This window comes from Vidua macroura, chromosome 7 (assembly GCF_024509145.1).
Source record: "Vidua macroura isolate BioBank_ID:100142 chromosome 7, ASM2450914v1, whole genome shotgun sequence".
Taxonomy (NCBI): Eukaryota; Metazoa; Chordata; class Aves; order Passeriformes; family Viduidae; genus Vidua; species Vidua macroura.
Window position 1 is genome coordinate 36,127,644 of NC_071577.1, and position 26,284 is coordinate 36,153,927.

At 38.7% G+C, this 26,284-nt stretch overlaps 1 protein-coding gene across 1 annotated transcript in view; it reads right to left on the reverse strand.

The window, feature by feature from the left end:
* LRP1B (LDL receptor related protein 1B) overlaps positions 1-26,284 on the reverse strand; it is a 634,437-nt gene that overhangs the window by 456,693 nt on the left and 151,460 nt on the right. Inside the window, exon 2 of the mRNA XM_053982292.1 lies at positions 15,422-15,547. Within this exon, the coding sequence (XP_053838267.1) occupies positions 15,422-15,547 (126 nt within the window). The remainder of the gene's footprint in view (positions 1-15,421; positions 15,548-26,284) is intronic.

Here is a 26,284-nt window from a genome sequence, read left to right on the forward strand (position 1 = left end):
ACTGGAACACCAGCACCCTGGGCACACCCTCTGATCTCAGCCTTTCAAAGATCACACAGTGCCATGCTAGAGGGATGCCAGGTGAGCCCTGCTCTGCTGACCTGCAGGGCTACAGGTGGACCACTCACATATCTTTGATCAAGACAGCAAGATGCTCTCCCTGAGGGTTGGGGCTCAGTCCCAGCCCAGCACTGCAGTGGAGCAGCACAAGATTTGCTGTCAGGTTTAACTGAACCCTGCACTCTGCAACTCCTGGAGTGTGGCTCCTTACATAGGTGGAATTGTTATAGGAACATACAAACACACATTAATGACAAGGTTATTGTTCTGAGAAGAGAAAGAAATCTTTAAATTCAAGCACAACTGAAAGTGCAACCAATGAGGTGCTGCTCTGCACAGCCAAAAAACATAAACAGAGATTAAAACCAAAAGAGAGATCCCAACAGACACCATTAAATCCACCTTAAATCCAACACCTCCTGCCCTCAGTAACTTTTCACATTCCTTTTCCAAGTGTTAGGAGTTTTTCAGTTAAAAAAAAAAAAAAAAAAAATCAGTGAGGGTCATACACAAAAGGGGTCAAAATCTGCTGATGTTCAAGACCAGCTTGGACAGGGCTTGGAGCAATCTGGTCTAGTGGAAGGTGTCCCTGCCCATGGCAGGAGGCTGGGATTATGTAACTTTTAAGGTCCCTTCCAACACAAACCATTCTATGCCCTTATGAAACATGGATTTCTTTAAAAAAACATGAAGTTTGAGGTAATTATAGATGCTGCATCACTGTCTTTTCCTCACAGTACATTCCTCAGGTGCAATTTTCTATGTCTCTTAGCTTTCTTCCCCACAATGCAAAAGAAACACTTCCCTTGACTGTGCATGAAGTTTTTCAGCTCTTTACTGTCATACAAAAATCAAACTGAAAAAAGTAAAATCTCCCCTAAAGAATCTTACAGTAATTTTTATACACTCAAAATTATAAGCCTGCTGGCAGCTAAAATGTAGCCACAAATGCAGCTGAGTCACAGAAAAACAGAATAAACACACCATGATTTATGGCTTTATGATTTACCCCAGAAAAAACACAGGGCTGTCTGGATGACTGCAATTTTCTCTTCCTTTCTCAACTTGGATTGCTCCCAATTAGAGCAAACTATTTTAAGCCCTTTGAAAATTAATTCTTAAAAAAAAAAAAAAAAAAAAAAAAAAACCACAACTGTAGGATGCAGACAGGACAAGATCAAGCTGTTTGACTGTAAGAAAAGGAGCTGAGAAGTGCTCAGTGATAGGGCAGTGACTCAGGAGTGCCAGGCTCTGTGAGCTGTCCCTGCCTGGCAGCAGCACTTCCTAATCCAGGCTCAGGTGTGAAGCTGCTCCATTCACATTGACCTGTGTAGGCTGTGAGAAGACTTGAAAAGCAATCAGATCCTGTAGCTCCTCCATCTCCAGCTTTCCCCTGCCAGGCCAAGGGCTCTTGCTGAGCCATTTGTCCTGCACAGCCTCAGGAGGGTTTTCCAAGGGGCAGCAGCAGCAGATCCCTGCAGCAGCAGCTGTGCTCCCCGCTCCTGCCTGTGGCTGCATTATGGATGCTGGAGGTGTAACCACGGTGTGCTCTCATCTTTCTGGGTGCTGCTCCTGACAGCAGCGTGCCAAAAAAAACAGAGACCAGGCCTTAAAGGTCAAGGAATATAATATGCATCATTTCAACCTATCATCAGCTCAAAAAAAAACCACCAACCACCAAGCCTCTTTTTCTTTAAGCTTGGATTAGTCAAAGTTAACCTTCTTCTGGTTTATTAAGGAACATTTATCTATTTCACATTTCCAGTTCTTATATGAAAATACAAAATGTTTGAAAAAAAAAATAGTTTAAATCCATATACATGCTTGAACCAATTAGCACCACACTTCACAGAAACATTAAATTAGCCAAGTCCTTCTCCCAGCATCCCTTTCTGTAGCAGACTAAAGAACACTGCTGTGAAATGGCTTCTTTTACTGTTCTTGCTCATCTGCAGCATCACTGTGCTGGTAAAGAAGGAAAGGAACAGTACAAAGGCAGCCCTGTGCCCAAGCCCAGCACCAGGACTGTGCTCTCTCCTTCACAAACACAAGGGAAATCAAAAATGGCCCCATCTTCCCCACAGCTCTGCAGCCTACCTTGCATATACATGAATTCATTCTCCCTCTAGCTAGCTCCCATTTTTCCTGCTTTGGTGACTCGACCACAACAACTCAATCTGAAAACTGGAGGAGAAATTCCCTTTTATCTAAAAAAAAAAAAAAAAAAAAAAAACCAAAAAAGTACTGGTAGAATTTTTCCAATTTGGGAATATTCAGCAGTGTGGAAACAGTACTACATAATACTTCCTGTCAACAACACCAGATGTGTTTCTAGTAGAAACAAATGGCTGGAAATTTATTTATTGACATTTTGGATGACTGAACATTGTTACCTTTTGATCTTAATCATCATTTGTACAATTTGCTATCTAACTGAAGGTCAAGGACCTTCCCTGACCCCTTTTTAGAAGTATCAGCAGTGTTTATTGATAGGTTGGAATACTGAATATGATTATGGAATATGGATATGTGGAGTATGAAACTTCAGCTGAATTAATATGGCCCAGCTACAACTAAACTGTAGCAAAAGCTTCTGGTTCAATAGCAAAAGCTTCTGGGTAAATATAAAACACAGAAAGGAAATAAGCACATAGCTAAATCTATACCAAATTATCAATTTATAACAACTTAAACCCTCAATGCATAAATTATTCCTGCAGAATATATTCCTAAACTCCTGTTCCAGACTCTATAAAATGCTTCCAGTGGATGCAGGGCTTTTCTCTGTCACACAGCCTTGGGCCAGTTCTGGACAGGTAATTCACAACAGCCTGTTTCTCTGGCCTGGGCACAGCAAGCACGGCTGAAAGGCCAGAGGAAATAACTTCAAGGACCAGCATTTAATGCACATGGACAGAGGAGGAACTGTTCATCATTTAAATTGTTCCAAAGCCCATCCTGCTCCTTAGGCTTGACAGTGGCTTGCTCATATAGGGCGAATTTAAAGATCAGGGTTCTTGACATGGTAGATTAGGCTCTCCTTCCACGCATTTTGCTTGCTGTGTAATTTGATCATTAACAATCTTTGTGCCACTTCCAGATAAGAATGTCTCTAATTTCTTTTAAAGGCAGCATTTTTTCTCCTGAAATAAAAACCTTTTCAGGTAATTTTTTAAAGCACAAAAATTTTCTTGCTGCTAGTATTAGTAATATATTAATTATTTAACTGAAATAAGTGCATCTGTTAATGTGTTTAATTAAGCATACAAAGCTCCTTATTTGATGTTATTTGTATTTAAAATTTCCTGTTTTCCCTGAAGTATTTATTATCCAAGGCATGATTTTTCTAATCTTAGACATACTCTGGGACTGAAGTACTATTTTATATCAGCATTTCTCAGCTGCTTTTATCATGAATAAATATATTACAAACCATGTTAATGAGCTGTTTAGTATTCATATATTAGACTTTTCCTCATTTCATATGGAAATACTACAATAAAAATTCTAAGAATACTAGTTTTATGTGCATGATAATGATGAGATTCAAAGCAAATAAGGAGGAGAAAATCTGTGGTGGCAGTGAATATGAAATGGATTAGTGCATCGTCAATGTGCTTTACATTGGTATAAAATTATTAGGGATGTAATTAAGTAGGATCAATGGCACTGTTTGTTTTGGGGTAATGTTTTAGCTATTTTAGATGTGTCATCTTTAAGAATTTAATTTCACACTTTAATGATCTTTTTGTAATTTCCTCCTCCTGCCACGAAGTCACACAGTCAGGGTAGGCATGACATCCACTGCAGATCGAGGAGTGACTCTGCTGAAGGCCAGGCCAAAGCCACCGTGAAGGAAGATGAGAACAAGGCAAATTAATAATTTTGTAAATACAAAAGTAGTTCAACTGACCTTATCAATCAGACATATTCAAATCCCTGGGATTGTTAGCAGGAAAGAGGTTTTACGGTTACTTGCAGAATCTGCAGCTTTGACCTGGCTGACCTCGGAGACATCTCCAGTACAGCCAAAAAGAAATGAGACTTGGTGTTAGAGGAACCTAATGAGTCAAACCACAGCCTTCAGTACACTTACATCTGCAAGCAGAAATTAAAAAAAAATCCAAAAACCCAGCTTTGGGTGAAGAGGAAAGAGAAAAAGAAGATTATTGGCTGTCTTGGAGAGAGAACTTACTACTGGCTACTGAATAGAAACCCAACTGTGAAAATAAGGCTGCTACTAAACTTAATTGTCTCATTTCAAACTTGGAATTACAAATCAATGGAACAAAGCCTTTGTTGTTATGGAAAACACAGTGTCTGAACATGTTCCCTTATTAATTTTATATGCTGGACAAAGCAGATGCTGACACTGTGGCCCCAGCTCATGTCCTTCTGCATGTGACTTCCCAGGGACTGACAGCAGAGCCAAGGATGCCAGCAGCCGTTGGGACTGAAAAGGATTAGGAAGGTGGAGACAAATCCATTGAAAGGCAAAATGACAATAGCTGCTATTTTTTCTGCATAAATACAGTCAGATTTCAGTAGATAATAATGTGGGTTTTACTTTGTTATTGAACCAATCAGGTGTTACACCATATAGCTGCTCTCTTCACAGCAGAGCAGTTATTTATATTTAATATATTATAATATATTATATATTATATTTAATATATTATAATATATTTATATTATTTATATTATTCATTATTTGTACCTGGTTTTTGGTACCTGAGCCTCACTGGCATCAGATTACACAGCACACTTGTAAATGAATCTTGCAAAAAGAAGAGAACCACCTTAGACAACTTTAGTCTAAATAGTTTTTAAAAATTGCCTCAAAGATCAATAGCCTGGTGCAGAAGCAGAGCAAAAAAAAAAAAAAAAAAACAAAAACCCAAAAAACAACAAAAACCAAAAATTAGTTAGAAAATGCCATCCCAATATTTTACACAACCTGAGCATAAGAGCAGCAAGAGACATTCCTTGTAGCCCTGGCCTATTTATGAATGCTAAACAAGTGAAGGAAGAAGAAAAACTTCAGAGGTAATTTTATTGTACTATGAAAAAATAGGTTTCTCCTCCCACTCCTAGATTTTATTACAACAGTTAAATAATGAAAAATAAGTTTGCCACATCTTTACTCTGAAGTAACTCATGTTATTGCATATCTACCTACCATTAACAGCTATACCTGTGCCTTTAACAAGATTACAGATGGCAGATGGCAAAAATTAATTTAGAATTCTCTGTGAGGAAGTATAAACACAAACTTGGGTCCAGTCCTATAAATGGCTGCTCTCATGAGTAAAACTAACTTGAAATTACCTCATAGTGGGCATATTCCAAGTTTTAAATGGAGTTTAAGACCCATTTCTGAGGCCAGACCTCACAGTCCTCCAAAGTGGTTGCACATGTGTGCTGATGCATCTTTGAATAATGTGACATAAAGGTGTTTAGCAATACAGGCTTGAAAATGTTTCCTCTGGCACAGTTAAATTTCCCCCAGAGCAAGTGCATGAGTAAGAGCTGCTAAAATATGGACTCCCTGGATTAGATCTGTACATTTGTAAATTAAGATAAGGACAGAAATACTTATTAAATCTCAATTTGTTTGAAATTATTTTTTATCTTTTCCTTTTCTGCTTTATTAAGTTCCACTCCTCTGTCATAGTTATGCACTACTCTTGGTGAGCAGAGGTTTTGGTCTTGCACTGTTCCTTCATCCATGGCAAAGTGCCCTCTTTGCTGACTGAAATTACTATGCACGTCATCAATACAAACGTATATAAACTCTTATTTAAATCACAGCCTTATTTTCAAAAATAGCAATTTTACTTTTCTTCCAGAAATTCATCTGCTTGCTAATGAGAGTTGTGTTCATTGGTAATTTTGAAGGAGAAGAGAAATGATTATTACCCTGGCAATTTCAAGTGACAAATAAGAATTCCACCCAGCCTTCTATTTAAGTCCATGACATTTCTCCCAGTGTAGGATCTACAGGCCAGATGCATCATTATAATTATAAACATTTGTAATGAGCCTCAGTGCAAATGGGTGAAGTAGCATCACCTCAGATAAAAATCTTTCAACAAGCCATTTCATACCCAAGATTGCTGTAATTTCTAAATCCCTGTGTTATCAAAAATTACCTTTTGATGTCAGCAGAGCCAAGAAGGGCTTTGATGATGCTATATCCTTATGTTTTCTCCTAAATATGTTTCTACATTTTGTCAATGTCTATTGATTAGACATTGCTGTGATACAGCAATTTCTCCACTTCCCTTATGCCAGAGCTATTCCTGGCAGAGAAAGCCTAAATGGCAGCCTAAAAATCAACATCCTCACAATCAGCTCTGGGATTTGGCTGAATTATCCTGCAAAAGGTGCATTCCTCATTTCCCAAAATATTCTTTTTTCCTGATGCTGACTCTTAAACAACAGCATCACAGGACAGCAAGGCACAAAGGACTGTTAATGGGAAGATAAAAACTGAGCCAGAAAATGAATTAGTAGGTCTGGGTATCAGTGAAGTTGATGAGACCTATGAGAGGGAAAAGAGAACCTGTTGATGATGGTAAGAGAGGAAAAATAAAGGAACATGGAAAATGAAAAAAATAGTTTTCATAGCAGTTTTAATAGTTTATCAGCAGAACTAAGAAAAAAAGCAAAAGTGTGAAAGTAATGAATAAAGCAACAGCAAGCATTAGGGAGAAACAAAATACTGTGTGAATATGCAGTGCTACAGTGAAAGGGCTCAACTGATTTACAGAAGGCCTTGAGAGATGTGCAAGGACATAAATATGAAAGAGGAGAAAAGAAGGAAAAAAAACACTGTTGTTAAATAGAACAGAAATTAAGTGGATTGTAAATAAATGTGCATAGCAATAGGGACCAAAATATCATAAAGGGTTTCTAAAAGAAGCCCAAACAAACCGTCACACTGTAACCTCACATCTCTGCTGCCTCACTTGCCTAGTGACCAGTTCCTGGCCCTTTTGGGGGCATTTTCTGCCCCGGGGTATCTCAGAGGTGCAGTCCTTTGATCCACAGGGCTCCTGTTAACTCCTCACTGGGGTCTCCTGTGTTGCCAGTGCAGGAGACACATCCCTCCTGTGCAAGCAGAGAGCACAGCCTCTGTACCTGACAGACAGCCCACACTCAAACCATGCCTCACACTGAAACAAGTGTCTTACTTGTGGCCAAATGCTGTCAAGAAGGTCAATTCTCAGAAAGAAAAACTAAAGCCATTAAGCTCAGCTTAACAGCCAGCACAACCTCAGGAAAGACAAACCGTGCCATATCTTTCCATCTCTTCTCTCCCCGTGGGCAATTTTTTTTAGGGTTTTTTTGGGGGGGGGGTATAATTTATAGCTTAGGTATGAAAATAAAATTGTTTTGGGTTAAAAAACTTCAAAACAAAGTCTTCCTCAAAGTATAAATTACTTTTATAGGTTTTTCAAAAGATTGATCTTTTAATTTTTTTCATCTTATGAGTATATATCACATTAGGTCTGCTTCTGTGTTGGAATTGCAATTTTAGCAAGCAATTAATCCATAAATGAGCTGTTTCAGAGTTCTAGGTATTGGGCATCACCCTTCAAAGGCTCTGTGCTGGCCCTGGATTACATCTCCATGTTTTCACAGACCTCAAAAGAAGCTCATTTTGCTGGCAGTCATTTAATTGAATTCCCCATGAATCACTTTGGAAAATTATGCTCAGGATAATCAGGCACAGGCAAAAAAGAGGAGGTAGTATTTCTAATAACCGTGTCACTGAGAGATGCAATGACCTTTACATCCTTCAACACTGAACTTCTTGTTGCTTACTTTATTCCAAAAGAAAATACACAGCCATGGAAATTACACTTATTTGATCCTGGACCTCTTGCCAGGGCTGCTGAGTTTCTGTGCAATAACAGGCCCATGATTCCTCCCCATGCAGTTCTCATCTTTGACACAGACTAAAAAAGTTGCGGTTTTGACATCATCAACCCCCCCAAATTAATAATTAAGGATTTTGAATATTTTGCACCATGTGCAAAGGCAAAATGAAATCTAATTTTAGGCATTACACTGCATTTTGTGTACTCAGAGGGTGACAAACTCTAGCACTTTACTGAATAGAAGTGAAAATCTTGTATAAGATTACTTTGCACTGAAAGCATTTAAAAAACAAAGGAACTCTTCTTTCTCAAACTTTTTGTGCACCACAGAAATCTTCTGCTATATATTTGCAAGGCAAAAATCATTCCTAGCACACGAGAAATGAGCTCACCTTACCAAAACCATTTCAGTACAGTAAGAGTTAAAGTAACAGTTTATATTTGCAAGGTATAAATAACTGCCTAAATATCTGCATATGTAGCACACCAACTTCAGAATGACAATAAAATTCAAAGTCTTCAACTATTTTTTTTAAGGTAATTATATTTATCTGGAACAGGTTTGGATGTTTGGACTATGTAAAGGACAATGTTAAAAACTTTCAGACGGGAAATCAAAGTGAAATGAATACATAGAATAGAAAATAAAGTAGGAAGAAAAAGCAAAAACAAAGCACAAAATTTAACTAAGCATTTTTAGCCTTTAAAATGCTTTAAAGAAAATTAGCAGAAGCAAGTAATTCTATTCCCTGTCAAATCTCAGTGTATACCTGAGAGTAGCAGGACATTTGCAAAATTATTATTTAAGAAAAACAGCTTTTTATTCAGAAAGCTGAAATTGTAGCCCCTTACTTAATGAAGCTGCTGGGGGCCAAGCTGCTGTTTAGAGCTCAGGCAGCAGTGCCTGACTCACCAGGAATGAGAATCTCTGCATTTCTGATTCAGGTTGCACAGACTCACACCTTGCTCTTCCAAGATCTTTATGTTCAGTCTGGTGTAAATTTTATTTCCCATGGTGTTACCTGACACTGTCTAATCCTACCAAGTATTTAAAGTCACTTCCCCTGAAAAAGAGTGAATAAACTAATTTATGCAGAGAAGGCAAATGTTTGTATCCCAGTGATGGGACAGCATGCTTATGCCTCAGAAGTAGCATTAGAGCCCACGGGGAAATTATAAAAAGGAATTGCCTCTAAACATTCTCTGGAGCCTCAACAACTCTGCCTATATGCTGGCTGTGGCAGGAAGTAAATGTAAAAGCATCAAAGTTATCCCCTGGCCCCAGGCAAGTGCTCCCCAGCAGCCAAAGATGGGAGCCCAGAGGGAAAAGGAGCAGAATCAGTGGAGAGAAAGGCAGGAACATGCTCCAAGAATGATCCCCCTTAGGATGACAACTGGGCATCATCAAGAGCAGCCCTAAACACCCCAGTGGAGCAGGCTGAGCTCCTCCAGACTGATGGCAGTGCAGGATTTGTCTCACTGGGGTGCTTCTCTGTAACCTTCCCAAAGGGCTTAGAGGGTACGAGCACCATGGACACCCATCCTTTCCAGACTGTTTGCTCTAATACCCCATTAATTATCAGAACATCAGCAATCCCATCATCCCAGCAAAACCACATTTCCTGGAAGAGCTGAGCTCTCTGGTTTTCCAAATGGTGGAGCAAGGTGAAAAAAAGAGGTCAAAAGCTGAAGCCCAGGTCACAGTCACCAACAAGCAAACTACCTGGATGGGATGAACCAGCAGCCCTGATAGGCTATGTGCCAGTAAATAGGATAGCAAAAGTTCCAGCCAGAATAAAAATGCCTTTAGAGTCTTTTCTTTACCAGTGTTCACCAACCACAGAAGCTTTGCCAGGGTAAACTGCAAGAGCCTCAGTGGGAAATGTGTTTTGTTTCAGGTCTGCAAAAATTGTATCAGGAAAGTTAATACCCCTCCAAAACATTCATCTTGTTCTGTCAGAAACGCTTCTCACCAGTTAACATAAAAGCTGGCAATATTGTATTGCTGCATTAAGCATTTAACTTAATTTTATGTAAACCAGCAGCAGTTGGATAAAATTTGTTGACATTTGTCATTTTGCTGTGGTTCATTTCCTACAACAGCTTCAGAAGTTTTACACTACTGATAGGAAAAATCCTGATGCAGAGGAAAAAAAGGGAGTACCTATTCATCATCTCAAATCAGACTAAATTAATATCTTCCAGTAACAAGTTCAAATATCTTGCTGAAAAATAGGTGTAAAAAGGTATTTTATATAGCAGATTCCTTGTTTAACAGTAACTACACACAACAAAATTATAAAGAATGAAAACAAAAGACCACATTTTCCCTTCATGTCCAGCATTTTCTTCATTTACCATTAGCAGCTTCATGGCAGTGCACCTTCAATGTATGCACATTATTTACTGAGCTGGGATTTTCCAAAGCTACTAAAGAGTGATTTGGGATCCCAGCTTCTATTGAATTTCAATGAATCTACTCATAAAAGAATTAGGAGCTTTAGGAAATTTTATCTTTATTGTTTCATACCACAAGAGCAACATTGCATCCAATTATCTTATCCTTTGCTGGTAAAAGAACTACAACAGAGGTACCCAATTAACAATTTTTAAGCTTCTGAAACAAGTCTCCCATAATTAGCATCCAGAGAATGAAAGACACACTTTTAGCAACCAAAGTGAGACTCAAGCTTTTAAACAAGACACTTCTGGTTGCTGCATTTCTTTTGCTCCTCCAACTTCAGTTTAATCATGATTATAGACACTGACATTCCCTAAAATCCCAGAGGAAGATCATTATCAGAGATACTTTCAACATGTTACAATAAGGATACATCTACTCAAACTACCAGAGACAGGGACCATTCAAATTTCATGATTTATTAATGGCAACCAGAGTTGCTTCAATGCAGGGCCAGTCAGCCACAAATAAATTGTGTGGGTGGAAGGTATACAAACAGTATTTGGATAATATTTGGGAAACTTAAATACCAGAGCAACAGTGTCAGGATCACAAACAAAGGGCAGTTGAGGACAATAGGAGAGACAAGAGTTGCAGTCTGGCTGTGAGGAGTGAAATGTTTTCAGGATTTTGTTGCTGCTAAAATAAATGAGAATCAAGCACTTTTGGTCTTGGCAGTTCCTTTTAGAGTGTTGCTCTGTTAATGGGAGATCTGATATTGTAGAGTTTTATTCCCTCTGGGTTATTCATGGCATTCAAGCAGTATTTGGGGTCATAGATGGTTCTAATGGGAAGCTGTGCTGCTGCATAGCTCTGCTGCCTGTTCTGCCACAGATGGATACGAAAGGAGCTCAGGGGAACCTCGTTCCAGACCTCAAGTGTCTCTTCACAGGGCAGCTGTCAGGTAATGTTATAGCACCTTTCTCTTCTCCATGTCTGAGAGACAACAAACAGCCTTAGCTGGAGCTGCGGCACCCAGCATTACAATACCCAAACATAATCAGTGTGCACAGTTTCAAAAAGAAGCTGTAGAAAATAAGCAACTTCTCTCCCTGCTCCTTTGTTTCACCTCGCCCTGGCAGAATACATTCTGACAGAGAGGCATTGTTGAGCTGAGATTTGAAAACAACATGCAAGCCAGATGAGTGCTGAAGCTGCAAACACACAGAAAAAGCCTTAAGTACTAAATGGAAGGAGTAATTTGCCAATGCACCTTTTAGATCTCAGCTCTGTTAGTAGGAGGCTGAGGAGAAAAGCAGGTAATAGCACATCACATCAAATATTTTTCTGGTTTCAGAAACCACAGTACTCCTTGGGCATGGCTTACTTAGGATGAATATGTTACTGAGAGGTACAATAGTGGAATACAAAACACACAGGTAAAAAAACATGTTATAAACTGGATCTTTAAGATACCAAAAAATTAGTGAAGTTCACTATTTACAGTTGCTGAGATAGGCAAATGCTTACAGGTTAAGACCAACACTAATGGCAAGAATGGTAAAATAAGCCAAAAAAAAATCCAATCAAAACACCAAAAATAAAACAAATAACCAAAAAGCCACGAAAAACAGCACTAAAACCATCCCCAAGAAAATGAGTATGGCATTGATGTTTCTAAGTGGTAACTGCACACAGTAGTGAAGTCAGCTGATGATACAAATATACAAATAGCTGTCAATGTTATGTTTTTAAATTCTATGCTTTTCAACAATGGATTTGAGTTTTGTAATTGTCTCACCAAAATCACATGTCAGGTGAGTCTGCAGGCAGACATTTTAGTTTTCCTTTTAATGGAAATGCTCCTCTGAACATTTGCATCAACCTCCAGACTCACTATCTGTAAAAGCCAAACAGTCTGGCCAGATTCTGGTCTGTCTGATAAAGTTCTATTGATTTTGAGTGAGCTTGCTGATTTAGGCTACTGAAGAACCCAGCATCATCTGATTAGGTTGAGTAAATTGATTTTTGAATCCTGACTATTTGCAAAAAACCCATGAACAACCGAGAGACCACCCAAGAAAGCGTAAAAATTACTTGGTCAAGAGTTTTATTAATACATTTTGTTTTTTTTTCAAAAATCAATTTTCTCATGAACAACTCTGGAAGAGAAAAGCAACAGAATTTGTTCACTAAATTATTCATTATAAGTTACTGAGGTATCTTGGTACTGTAAAAACCAGCATCTTCAGAGAGCAGAAAGAACTACAGCTGCTAAGAAATGGAAAAGAACACCAGTGTAGCTGCTGTAGGGGTTCACTTATGATTTTACCAAGCTGTTTGTGAGGCCATTTAGAGGAAGGTGGGAAGTAGAAGGGGAACAGCCTGGTGCTGGAAGCTTTCTGCTGCCTGAGAAGAGGCAGGCAGAGCCACGACACCCCCAGCAAACCCCTGACAGCTCCAGGAAGTTGTGCCTGCACAGAGCCCTGCCCAAGACAGGGCCAACAGACACTGAATTCAACAATAACTAAGGATGCCATCATTCCCCCCTTTTCTGTCCCATCCCAGATCTCCTTACAAACACTAATAAAGGAACTAGATTGTAGGATTTCAGGTGTGTTCCTGAGGCAATTACTTGATACAAGCATATCATGTGTGTTTGTACAACAGTAACTTTCGGGTTCTGTTGTAACACTTGGTTAAAACACCACCAGGAGATTGCTCACAAAGATATTTAGTTCCTGAATGTTTTCTGTAAATGGATGCTTGAATGATGAGACTAATAAGACTTCTCATATTCTCACCATGGGAAAAACTGCAGCTTGAGAATTTCTCTCCTTTTCTACAGTTTGAAATTCCCACAGGAGAGAAGTTAAGAACTTCCACACACAGGAAAAGCTTTGATCAATGCTTGCACATTATTAGAACCCAGAAAACCCTATTACTAGGCACAATCCACAGAAAATCAATCCAAATCCATTTGTTTATGGCTATAGGAACAACTAGCAATATCTGTCAGGCTACAACAAATAATTCATCACATGCAAGTCAAGAAAGAGCTGACAAATTCATCTAAAACAGACACATGACTCTGTGCAAAAAAAACCTGAATGCTGTGTCCCTGGTATTAGCACTATGGATCAAATATAAGAATATTTTTAATGTAATTTTTAAGTTCTACAGACACTGTGTGCAAAGTATCAGCACCAAAAAAATTCAGAAGCATTATATTCATTTTTAATGAGAAACAACTTACCTGATGAAGCCAAAGTAGGCACACAAATTTCAACAATTTAACAGAAAATTGTGCTGACCAATAAATACAGAACCATCCAGTGCAAAACAAAATTGTGAGCAATTATGTAAGAGAGTTTCACCCAATGCCCCAGCACTGTCACTTGGTTCTCACTCAGTCCTGGGCTGAGTTACACTGAGAAGGTGAGAGAGGGCAGCAGACCTAAGGCAATTATTGTCTCACACACTCAGCTGTGGCCCAGGCACCTCATTACCCAGCAGCTCCTCAGCAAAGGCCCTGGAAGCTGGAGAAGAATAAGGATTCAAACAACTTCCTTCTCTATAACCAGAAAAGCCACGGTGCTGACTCCTGCCTTTGGCTTAGGACAGCCTAAGGAAAGCATCTGACATAAAACTGTTCACATTTGCAAAGGGAAAGGTTTCCAAGAGGACCATGCTGGTTGATGTTAGGAAAAGTGTAGACTCTCTTTCCCACTACCTCCCCATTTCTTCCAGCCATCAATAAACTCCAAATGCCATGTTTTTAATATGCCACAGCTTTAAATGAAATTGCTGAACACAGGTCTTACAAAACATGTGAGCATCCAGTGCTGCTGGGTTTGGGCATCCAGTGAGCTGCTGGGTTTGGAACTACATGGCAAATATCAGGAGGCAAGTGAAAAACTCTGTGTGTGACCATTTGTGTGCTCCTATCTCGATATTCATTAGTCAGAAAAACTTTTACCTGCACATATTAACACTGTGTTTGAAAAGACATCAGAGAAGGGGGCGATCAGTCAGCAGCGCAGTAACAAAATCCCAGCTGTACCCAACGCTCCCCACTGCAGGATGTTGTTGCTGAGAATCCCAAAGTGTGTGGAGGGTGGTTAATCAGAGCACCCTCTCCACAGCCCCCGAGGCAATTTTCTGATCAGTAGCAGAGAAGGAGCTCTGGAGCAGGAAGGCTGCAATCAGCACTGCAGTGTTTGCCCAGACAGAAATGGCTCCCAGACATCTTGAGCTTCTGTCCGTCATTTTAAAGATTAGACTCCTAAACACTGTCTGATGTTTGATATTTTCTTTTCTTTGAGCAGCAAACCCTATTTCCAGCCTTCCTGATTGTCAGTATTGCTTTGATACAAAATACATGGTTCTTCTCTTACATTAAGTGATTATCCTGGGGATAAAATCAGGAAATTCCCTCATTTTCCTCAGAACACAGGAAACAAGGGAACATTAAGATTTAATAACACCTCATCAGTAGTCTACAAGGCTGATAAGAAAAAAAAGTCTGTAAGGTTGTTACTCTGGTGTTCAAAAGCTCTTAGCCACATTAAAAACCCAAAAAAAAACCCAAAAAGGTCTTCACTATAATTAAATATGTTTTATTAAAGCTTTCCATCATCTTCATTTCTTTGTTTATTTCCCCCCTCACAGCTCTCACATCGTCTTCCATTCTTCCCTTTGATGTTTGTATGCTTTTCATATTTGTATTGAAAATATTTTGCACTTTTCCACCCCAGCTCCCCGTAAATGTATTTAGAGGAGCACATTTTCCTGTGCCTGACTTTGCCTGTCCCCTCTCAGCCCATCGACAGCTCGGGGAGAGCAGAGGGCACACATGCTCCAGTGACAGTGCCCATGACAGAGTGGCACAAGAACAAAACACCTTCCATCTTCTGTCTCTCACCTACACTAAGAATGTAACCTGCTCCCCTCAACAGGAAGAGAATTTATAAACCAAAATGGAACCTGCCCTTTCAGTTGTATAGTCAGTGTGACTGAAAACGTTTCAGTTCAAAGGGAGATAAAATAAAAGAGCAGCTCCTGCTTTACTTACACGTGTCTAAGGACTCATCAGAATCATCAGGACAGTCGGGCTCCCCGTCACACAGCCAGTGCCAGGACACACAGGTGATGCCATCGTGGCACAGGAACTCCCCTACGTCACACAAGGGATGCTCTTCTGGAAATGAGAATGGGTTACAGTGAAATGGTTACAGGTGAAGGGAAAAAAAACAGTGGCACCATGAAAATCAAAAGTGAAAATGAAATGATTCAAAAAGCAAAAATCAAAGGAAACGATAGGAACAATATGAAGCAATAATTTAGTGGTATCTGATACCCTCACTTAGGGAAGTCTAACATCCAGCTGAGGGTTCAGTGGGAGCTGCCCATCACCCTTCCAATCTGAGAGGAACAACATCACCATGAACTACTTTTATGGAATAAAATTTTAGTAAATCTGTTTTTTTCTAAATATTTCAGCATGAAGGAAATTTGCTCACTAGATAGAAACCAACAAGATTTAATGGCTTGTTACCAGCAGGGAGGTTCCTGACTCACTTCTCCTGCCACAGAAAATATTTTTATATTGTTTCAAGTTATCAAATTTTCAAGGATGTATTTTTGTAAGCAGTCAAAGTTCTACTTAATAAAACAAATCTATTTTCAACTATTTCCTTAGACCCATTTTAAGGACCAAATCCTTCCTCCATTTTATATTAAAATTATTTTATAGTTCACATGACAAATTAGCAAACAAAGAATTTAAAGTCAACACTGGGGCACCTTGAAAACAATGGCTTTTAAAAGAGGGCAGTTCTGGAAGTTTGGCACACCCACACTCTCTGCTGCATTCAACCACCACAGGCTGATGTCCTTGAGATCTAGAGTTAATTAACTCAAGACTATTCCATCATTATTCAATGTAAAACTATTCTAATATTAATTAAAGCTCACAAAACCTCTGTGCAATATATTATATTCATTTTATCAATATATAAATTACAGTAGTGTCTTCCACAAGGTTACATTGCAGATTGCTGGGAAAAGGTTTCCTCATTATTCTTAACACTGGCACAAGAGAGAAATAACTTGAGTGGAGTCAATACTGCCACAAAGACATAAAACCAAGTATAAAGGAGGAGACAAAACCCAATCCACTCATAGATCTCTCCATTGGTTTAGTTCATCCAAAAGCCATGGGAGGTATTATCACTAAAGAAAAAAACAAGAAGAATCCTTTATTAGAGTGATAATTTAATAACATCCTATGTGCAGGCCTCATTTCCGAGGTCAGGTTCCCAACTACTGACGCCATTCGATTTTACAACAAGCCAAATTTGCAACTACTGTGTAGATAGATTTCATATTTCTTAAGATAACTGTAGCACAACTTCTTTTAAGACTGCAAGAATGAAATATTTTTGTTATAACTTAATTCCTTTCCCTCAACAGCAAAAATGAGCAACTACATAATTAAGAGTCTAAGTTTACATGGAGTGGTTTTGCTTAAAGCTTTCAGGGAGATGATTAAAGGCCCTGCTTTGATAGCACATCTTGAAAAGCCATCCTGGAAGTCAGAAAGAGGGAGAGAGTTTGGCAAGTTTTAACATTTCAAAGATATAAAGTAGTGTGAGAAGCACACAGAAGAACTCTGTAATATTTGGTTTTAAAGTATTCTTGAAAGCCATGATACATTTCTGCTTTTACTACAGGATGAACTGCAATTTTCTGTGTATTGCACATCTGCTTCTAACAGACCTGGAAATATTAAAACTAGCATTGCCAAACATGTCCACTTATTTATTCAGCCCTGGAATGTTTATTCCTTAAAGCAAAAAATAGTTGAAAATTCTTTCATTATTAAGAGTAACAAATTTATTTATTTACTTAGAGAGGCTTCTGAACTGACAGCTAAGTGAAAAAAAATTACTGAATAAATATAGAAATGTAAAGTTGTGAAAATACTTCTACAGTCAAGGTCACACAAGTGTCTGGTTCTACATGAACCTCCCCAAATAACTCCACGTACAGCACCTCCAGAAGAAAAATCTTGTCTGAAACAAAACCTGGCAGGGTGATTATCCCTTCCTTAGTGCAACTGCTTCTTTCAAATCTGCAGATGGTCACACGTGTCTACACACAAAAATCTTGCATTTGCTCCTCTTTTAGGCAAAGATTATGAAAATAGCCTAAGTGACTGGATATAAAGAAGTTCTAACAAGCAATTTCACACTGAGCTCAGAGTTGAATGCTTGTACTTGAAAAAAGGCTTGTTTGCTACCTTTTTTTAAAAATGGAAAAAATTAAGCTATTTCCATACTATTAAATCCTTGCTTTCCATTTTATGCAACAATACAGAAATTATGGAGATCTAAGCTTTTTATATTCTCTACCTTGAGAAAAACTTAGCAGAGTGAAAAAAACACTAACTTATAAAACACTTTGAAAAATAGATTTTGTCTAGAATAAAGCAGTTTAATATTACCTCAGGGTTTTATTGGCTCTGAAAGTGCTTTCTCAAATGTTTTTATTTTGCATAACCACAGAATTATTTTTGTTTTCAGCTGTTTTCTTCACAGAGTGAATTTGACCAGTTAATTACGAACACGCACTAATTAGCGGGCTTTAAAAAAATAAAACAAAAATCACAACAACCCTCTTGCTGAAAAATAGTCATCTATGATGGCCCAGAAGTAAAACAGTTCTTTTCAGTGACATCTTTTTCTTTCTGTAATACGTGAGCTGTGCAGGAAAGCTCCCAGTGGATGGGAAAATTCACATTTTTAACATCCCAGTTCTCTGAGATACAGAGCAGATGGTGAGAAATCATCCCTCTATGGGTAAATGAAAGCCTTGCCTCCCTAAGGATACCACTCCTATGCTCCTATCCTATGCTGCAAACACCTGGCAGTGCCTCTTAGAAGGAAAGTTTAAAAAGAGAAATAGAAAACCTGGTGCGTTTGTTTAAAGTCAATGCTCCCACAGCCAAAAATGTGTTGATTTTTTTTTTCTTTTTTAAAGATGAACATTTTTTAAAGAAGACAAAACTCTAAATCGTCATTAGGAAAGCAACTAGAATTATATTGTATGAAATTACATTAAACTCGGAAAACCAAAATTCCATTATGATGATAAAAAGAATAGAGAAAAAACAGAAACAAACCAATCAACCAACCAGCACACAAGGCTGATGTCTGCCTGGACCAGGAATGCTCCTGGATTAAAAAGGCATTTGCCTCTGTAAATTTGCATTCGGCTCCTAAAAAAGTAGGGATGAAGATCACTGCCTGTGGTCACTGTTTAGGGTCAAAGGGATCTGGATCCTTCCTATTTGAGGGAATGCAATAAAGAAAAGCAGGTCAACAGGGCTCTTGAAGAGACCTAATGGGAGATAGCATTGATATAATTGAGTGCTCTCCAGCTCTGTCACGAGACTGGAAACTATTCACTGTGAATCTAATTAAGAACTGCCTTGGTGAAGGAAGCAGGTGTCCAGAGAAGCTGCTGAATCCCAGAATTGTGCTTCCCACTCCCAGCAGTCCCTTGCTTGGGCACTCCGTGGTTCTGCCAGGCTCCTGCTGTGGTCCTGGTGACCCCCCAAGCAGCATTCATGGGAGTTGCTTGGTGCTCTGTCTTCCGAGCACTTCCAGCTCCATCTGCCAAGAGCACCTGGAGAAAACAAACCTCCCATATGGCAACGCTCTTCAAAGAGCAAAACTCAGCCTCATAAAGTCTTGATCCACTAGAGCAGGGAGCCTGCTCATTAGGCTTTCACTAAATATTCAGAAAAACCACATGTGCACACTAACCCAGAAAGCACATTCCTAGAGAAGCTTTTGAAGGATATGATACAAGCACGATGGGAATGAATGTTGAAGGATAAGAGATCATCACACATCATAATATTTAAAAGCTTTTATAGCAATAGCTTAAGATCAATGTGAAGTTAGAATGCCTCACTAATTGATTTCATTTCATTTTGCACTTTAAAAATATTTTCACTGTGTTTGAAGTGAAACAAACAAACAACAAAAGCTGAAATTTTCAATTCCCTCTCCATTTTCAAGGAAGAGGGCACGAAAAGATGCACATAGACCAGGGGGATGTGTGTGAACATGCTTTCTTTTTCCATTTGAGAATGGTTAAATCAAGGAATGAACCATGAAATCCATGAATAAAAACTAAAAACAGTTAGACCTCAGCTGGTTTGTCCCTTAGCTGCATAACCAGAGAAAACTCATAGCAGAGAAAAGGAATTTCCTGCCAAAATATTTTTTTTTCCCCAGAAGCAAAAGAACAGGAATAGTAAGAAAGAGCAGAAAGGCCAAAAGGAGTGGTCAGAAAACTGCAATCCAGCTGTACATTTCCATTGGGATCCACTGGCATCACCTGTCTGCATAACCAGGAATTCTGGCAATGATAATAAACCCATCCTGCCATATTTCAGGGATGTTATGCAACCAAAAACTTGCACTTTTAAGTTCTTAATTAGTTTTGCTTTGATTTTAATTAAGTTATCTTCATTGCAAGAGTCTAAGAACTCAGAACTATTTCCCCCCCTCTCAAAAGAATGTTTTCCGTTTGGGATTTTCTTTGATCTCTCACTGAAACATGGGAGGGTTTCCATATTAATTTCAGCAAAATTTACTCCAAAGCTGAAAAGTGTATTCTGGTAGTAATTTATGACAGAATTCATCATATGCTAAAACCTAAATTACTGTAACTGAAAGGGAGATGTGAAGAAAAAGCATGCACAGCATTTCCTACTTATGAATTTCAGACTTTTATATAATACTTTTCAAATCTTTCATACCTTTGGAGTTAAATCTACATTTTTAGAGCCAAGTAATGAGTAAAACATTTTCATTTTGACCACACTAAACTACAGACAAAATCCTTGAGATTTGTCTTGCAAAACAGTAAACAGTTTTACATTCAGGCTATAAAATCATTATTATGATACCATTTATTTCTGTCCTACCTGGTTCAGTGTACTGCTGTGTTCAAAGTAATGCAATTTTATTTACAGAACTCAAAAATGTCTCACGAGATCTACCAAACCCTGATTTGAGCTTCCACAATGCAAATGGGCTTAAAGAGCTGCTGGTATGTGCACATGTAGCATCCTAAACAGGAATAAGGATCTTTTATGTGTATTTATTCAGCTCTTGGCATAATAGTTATCACTTACTCAGCATTTACTAATCAGTTAATTGCTTTATCCATAAGCAGGGCACACTCACAGGTACCTGTCAGTAAAAGCACCATATGTTCAGTTTAAGGCACATATGTTTAAATTCCATGTGTAAACTTTCCTCAGTCTGCACATCTCCCACCCAGCAAGGTCACAGGCATCTTGTTTGGGTTCTGTGGAGTGACATCGGATATCCCAGTTCTCAGTCCATAATAGTCATGCTCAAATTCCTTATTTACACCACACAGCTGCAAGAATTCCTCATATTTTTTTGACTTGCTCTGTGCTACTATAATTCATGGATCAGATTAAGCAAATATTGAGAGAGATCAGTACTAACAGGAAGGCGAGAATCATCCACTGATTGATGAAAATCCTGGAGTATTTTTGGAAATGGGCAGGTGATAAGTTTAGGGACTGTCTTGTTCCTTGTTCTTTTTGGCTCTTTCTTTGCCAAAAGCATATTTCCATTAAGGGGGGGACACCAAGTTCCCTCCTGGATTTGAACAAGAGAAGGTTATTCAAACTCAGCTTGGCACAATCTAGGGAGAGAGAATTTTAAGAAATACTCAGATAATGAGAAACACCCAAATATTCCTGGGCCAATTTTTATCTAATCAGCAAAGGGTCACAGAATAATACCTATCTCAGCAAACTACAAAATGACATGATAGTTATGTTCCTTAATGGCTTGAAAATACCACAGAATAGCCAGGTACCTTCTCTAACACAATAGAGAGACCCTAATAAAAACACATTACCTGCAATCCTGCCATTTGCCAATCCCTGCTCCCAGTAGCCCTACAAAGAAAGGAGGCCGAAGGCCAAACAAGCTCCCTCTGAACCATTTCTTCACAATTATCCTTTCCCTCCCTGAAAGCTGGAGGAAACATGCAAAGACATTCCCCAGGGTGAAGTGGTCCTTCTTTCCAAGCAGCCTGACGTGGATTAAATGTAAATGTCAGGGTGGAGAGTCAAAGTGACCATCACTTATCCCTCTGTGTGTGAAGAGTGACAAGCCCTGTACCAGAGTCAACAAGGTGCCCTTTCAGCTGCTGACAGCCAGTGCCAGGGTGAACATGAGCAAAAATGTTCTCACTTGTGGAAAGCCTTCAAAGGCTCCCACTGAAACAACCTTTCTTTCTTTCCCATGTCAAAGAACAAAATTACTTTCAAAAAAGAGTTTTATATGGAATGTGACAACCTCTGAGCCTCTCCACTACCTTAGCCTGTAGTGTCATAGTGTGCTCATAATATTATAGTTTCATTTCTTATTCGACAGGAAGAAATGGTTGCAACAGAACTTGAAAAAGTTAATAAATATACAGGAATAAAAATTAGGTTTTTATAAGGAATGGCAAGCATCTTGGAAAGACCCTTCACAGGAGCTCTTATATAAGGACACTTCCTGTACACTTGGAGAAGCAACACAAACTTTCACATGAAAAAGGAATTCTAGGAGCCATGACTTGAATAACACATTTCTTGTACACAGACATATTTCCTGCTCCATCAGGAAGGTCAGTAGAGAAACGACTGAGGTTTTCAGCTGCTCCCAGGATCAAACCTCCAGAAGGTCTGACAGGCAAACTCCTGAAGAGCACAAGAAATGAGCAGACGGGTGGGGACTGAGGACAAGTCACCCGGCGCCGATTTCAAACCCAGCTCGCCGCAGTGCGCCACTCACTGTGCCTCCAAGCAGGACTTCAAATGAATCTTTTTCATCTCCTATCTGTGCTAGCTCTTGGAATTTAGATATTTCCAAACTACACTCACTGAGTTCTAAAGTTTCCAAATTCCATTATAATGTTTTCATGGCAAAATTGTTTCTTTTTCTTAAAGTGGGATGGAAATCCTAACTTGAGTCAAATTATTTAAATAAATGCCACATAAAATATTTTCTCTTTTGAAAGCTGAAACATTCATTACATAGCTTATTACAATACCTTTGATAAGCCCTCTGCTGAGCAGATGTTCTATCATTGTGAATTTTCACATATGAACGTTTTTAGCAAATACTAAAAGATAATTAATTTAGATAAATTTCATCTATCAAAGGGTAATCAATGATGTCATTGTTTTAATTTGGTAGTGTTCTTACCATGTAAGACATAACAAAGCCATTTCACTTGAATATTTCAAACTGTAATAGAATGACATCTGTCCACACAAGGAAGGAAAAGCACATAAACTGTTGAGATATTTTAAGATACTGGGAACATTATGGGAATATTTAGAAAAAAAAAAATAGGCTCTGCTCATCATCACTTTGAATAAAGGTAGTTTTTTGTTTTCTTTTAAAGTGCAGATAACATTATGAGGGAAAGATATAGATAGGTAAGATGTAGGTATCTCAGATGACTGCATAATTGGGAAAAAAAATTATACTGAGAAAACAGAAAATAAGTTACCATAAAGGATTAAAAAATTAAAAGCAGTATGGAAGGAACTACAAAGCATCTGGATTTAAGTGAACCATCTTCTTTATTTTCTCTTTTATTTCCCTGGAGAAGGATGTTGAGGCTATGTTAGCATGGGTGCTTGATTTGCTTGTCTGTTTTAGGACTCAAGCACAAATATTATTCCTTTTACCATATCGAAAAATAACATCTCGGATAGGATACAAAAAAGGTTAATCCTGAAATCATAGCATCTTCTACCAACTAAATGGTTTGTTCTATGAAGTTCCCCAGTCCAGCTCCCTCACAGGATGACAGTGCAGCTCTTGGATGCAGCAGTGGAATTCCTGCTCTGCCTGGCTCCTATTCCAGCAGATCCCACCCCTGCCCAGGCGGGCTCCATCCCATTTACCCAGATCCTGCTCCAGTGCAGCAGCACGGGGCCACCCATCTTCCCTGCCCGCTCCTGTGTCACTGCACTGCCATCACCGAGTGCTGCCTGCTCTGCTAAGCACCCCCGGTGTCCCCCACGCAGGGCTGATGGATGGCAGGGCTGCATTTATCCCGCAGCAATCAATGCAGCGGGCAGGGGGAGACGCAGGGAGGGGATTGCAACTTGCACGCAGTTTAACAGCACAAATGAAACACAGAATTTTGCAGAAGATGGCAAGGCTGGAGAAGTGAGAACCAAACTCTTGGAGAAAACCTTCTCGGAAGGTGATACGTTCATTTTTGCAGCTAGAAAGGAAGGAAGCTGTGTCCTACCCTGCTCTCACAGCCAGGAGAGCCAAGCCTGCTGTCACTAAGCATTTCTCAGAATGCTCCCACTTAAAATGACACAAAATAATGATGAACAGGTTTCAATAGCAGATGGAAGCCTATTACATAATTCGGTTTTAATGACCAGAGAAATCTTAAATATGACGGGTTTGTTTTGTGCAACAAGAGACTTATATTAAATGGAACAGCCAAATCTGCTTCCATAAGCAACTGCATATGTTTAATACACATTTGTTTTATATTAGGATAATTAATCTACAGGGAAATGGGGTTAAATACTAAGATAACTTTAAACTATACTCAGTTATTGAAAGGATGTGAGAATTAGAGGAAAGCCATGCTAAAATTCCTTTCTAAATAGTGTCTATATTAAGAGCTAAAAGGAAAATCTCATTACTAGCGTTAACTATTTTATTCCAGGTGGATGTCACTAAATATTAAAAATATAGTAGCAATATGAGAAACTTGTAACTAAAATAATCTGTTTCTCATATAAATCTTTAAAAATTTACTCTAATCCTAAAAAGGTCTCCACATTTATTCTGGCCTTACTGAAATCCTATCCATTATTTTAAATAACTACATTCAACAGTTCTAAGTTAAATTGTGAGAATTAAGTAAAAGGCACATCAAAGGGTCACTTAATATAGGTTTAATTGCAATATAACAGTTGGGAAAGCAGTTACAATTGTGATCTTCTGCAGTTCAGGACTGACTTTCTTGATAGTATGATCCAAGACTGATAATTGAATTTGGAAATGCATACATTGAATAATAATTTTCAGACCACTAGAGAGCAATGTATTGTGATATTAGATGCTGCTGTCAGTAGGTCTTCAATGTGATTTTCTGAACAGGCAAACATATCATTCACAGGCAGCAAAATGCAATATTTAGCAAGAGATTTCTGCTAAAATACTTAAAATGGTATTTTGCAGGGAAGCTTGCATTTCACCCAAAAAGTCCATGTTACAAAGAAGGAGCAAAGTAAAGGACAGATGTGACATCAGCCTGGTGTCACTCAGCCACCTACAAAGAAGTTATGAAACCCTCTCTGCTAGGAGCTGTGAGTGACCACAGGCAGGATTAATGACCCCTCCACCCACTGGCTCCTCGGAAACAAGGAGGAAATGGCCAAAGCCTCAACACTGAGGAGAGGAGTTGGAATGATAAAAGGATGAGAAGATTTTTACAGGCTTCAAGTTTGGACTGGTAATAAAACCCTTCATTTTCAAAGGGAGCAAGAGTCACCTTTCTCTGTCAAGAACTTTACTGCAGGAATAAGGCCTTGTCCTAGGTTGCATTCTACAGTCACCACTGGTTCATCATGCAAGGCAAACCAAATACTATTGCCCAGAATTATTAAATGTTCCTAAATAAAGTGATAAAACATTTATTTATTGAATGCTTTAACACATAAACATTCTTTAAAAGCAATTATATATAAACATTTAATTTTTCAAAGGCAAATAAAATCCAATGAACCATCAGTTTAGATGATTATTCCTTTGATTTATTAAGGACATTCTATTATAACTCGTAAGTGTTGACTACTATTTAAAAAACACCTTGTAAAAAACCAGCTATGAAAACAGTTACAAGGGAAATAAAGACAACTTTGGATATATTGTTATCAAGCAACTTGCTCAAAATAATTTTAAAAGTTTCTTGCCAAGAAACTTGTCTATGCTGGACACTTGACAAAAACTGAAAGACCCCCACATATCCTTATGGAGGAAACATTTAATTCAAAGGCAGCATTTCTGTGGGAAAGCTTTCCTCAGCTATTGCTTTCTCAAATCCCTGCCATCCCTGAGACTATTTGTGTCACACAGGATGATCAAGAGAAACAGGCAATTAGAAAATTAAAGACAGCATCAGGAACAGAATCGATAGGATGGTATGCAGGATTACACACACAGAGTAAATGTTTCAGTTGCATGAAAACCGAGGAAGCAATAATTTAATTTTTAATGTAACTGCTTTCTTCAATCTATCCAGGAGTCTGGGGACTGAAGGGTGGCCAAGAAAACTCTAACTATTAAGAAATTCCACCGCAGTCATGGAAATGAGGCTCATAACTGATGTGCTGAACAAGGAGTTGGTGGACACCTGAACAAATATGACATATCCAGGTTTCACAGGGGAAGGTCTCACCACAAAACAGGCTGGAGGAAATCCATCACAAATACAGACTCAAGGTCCTCTTTGTCCCCTCTCTAGCCAAAAATCTTGAAGTTATTTTTGAGACTTTCCATATGTGAGGAAGAGATAATTACAATTTAAATGATGGCTGAGGAGGCAGGAGAGGAAATCAAGAACTTCATATTCAGAAAAAATTGGTCATCTTTAAATAGAAACCAAAAGGCATGGGACGGGTGGTAAACTCAGAATCAAACCTGAAGATGGAATAATTTTAGCAGGTCAAAAGATGATGGATGTTTAACCTTTGTTAGCAATAGCAGATCTGACTTCATCAGCAGGGGTGCTGAGGATTTTATTACCAGCTTTGCGAGCTGCTGAGATTATGAAGAGAAAATTA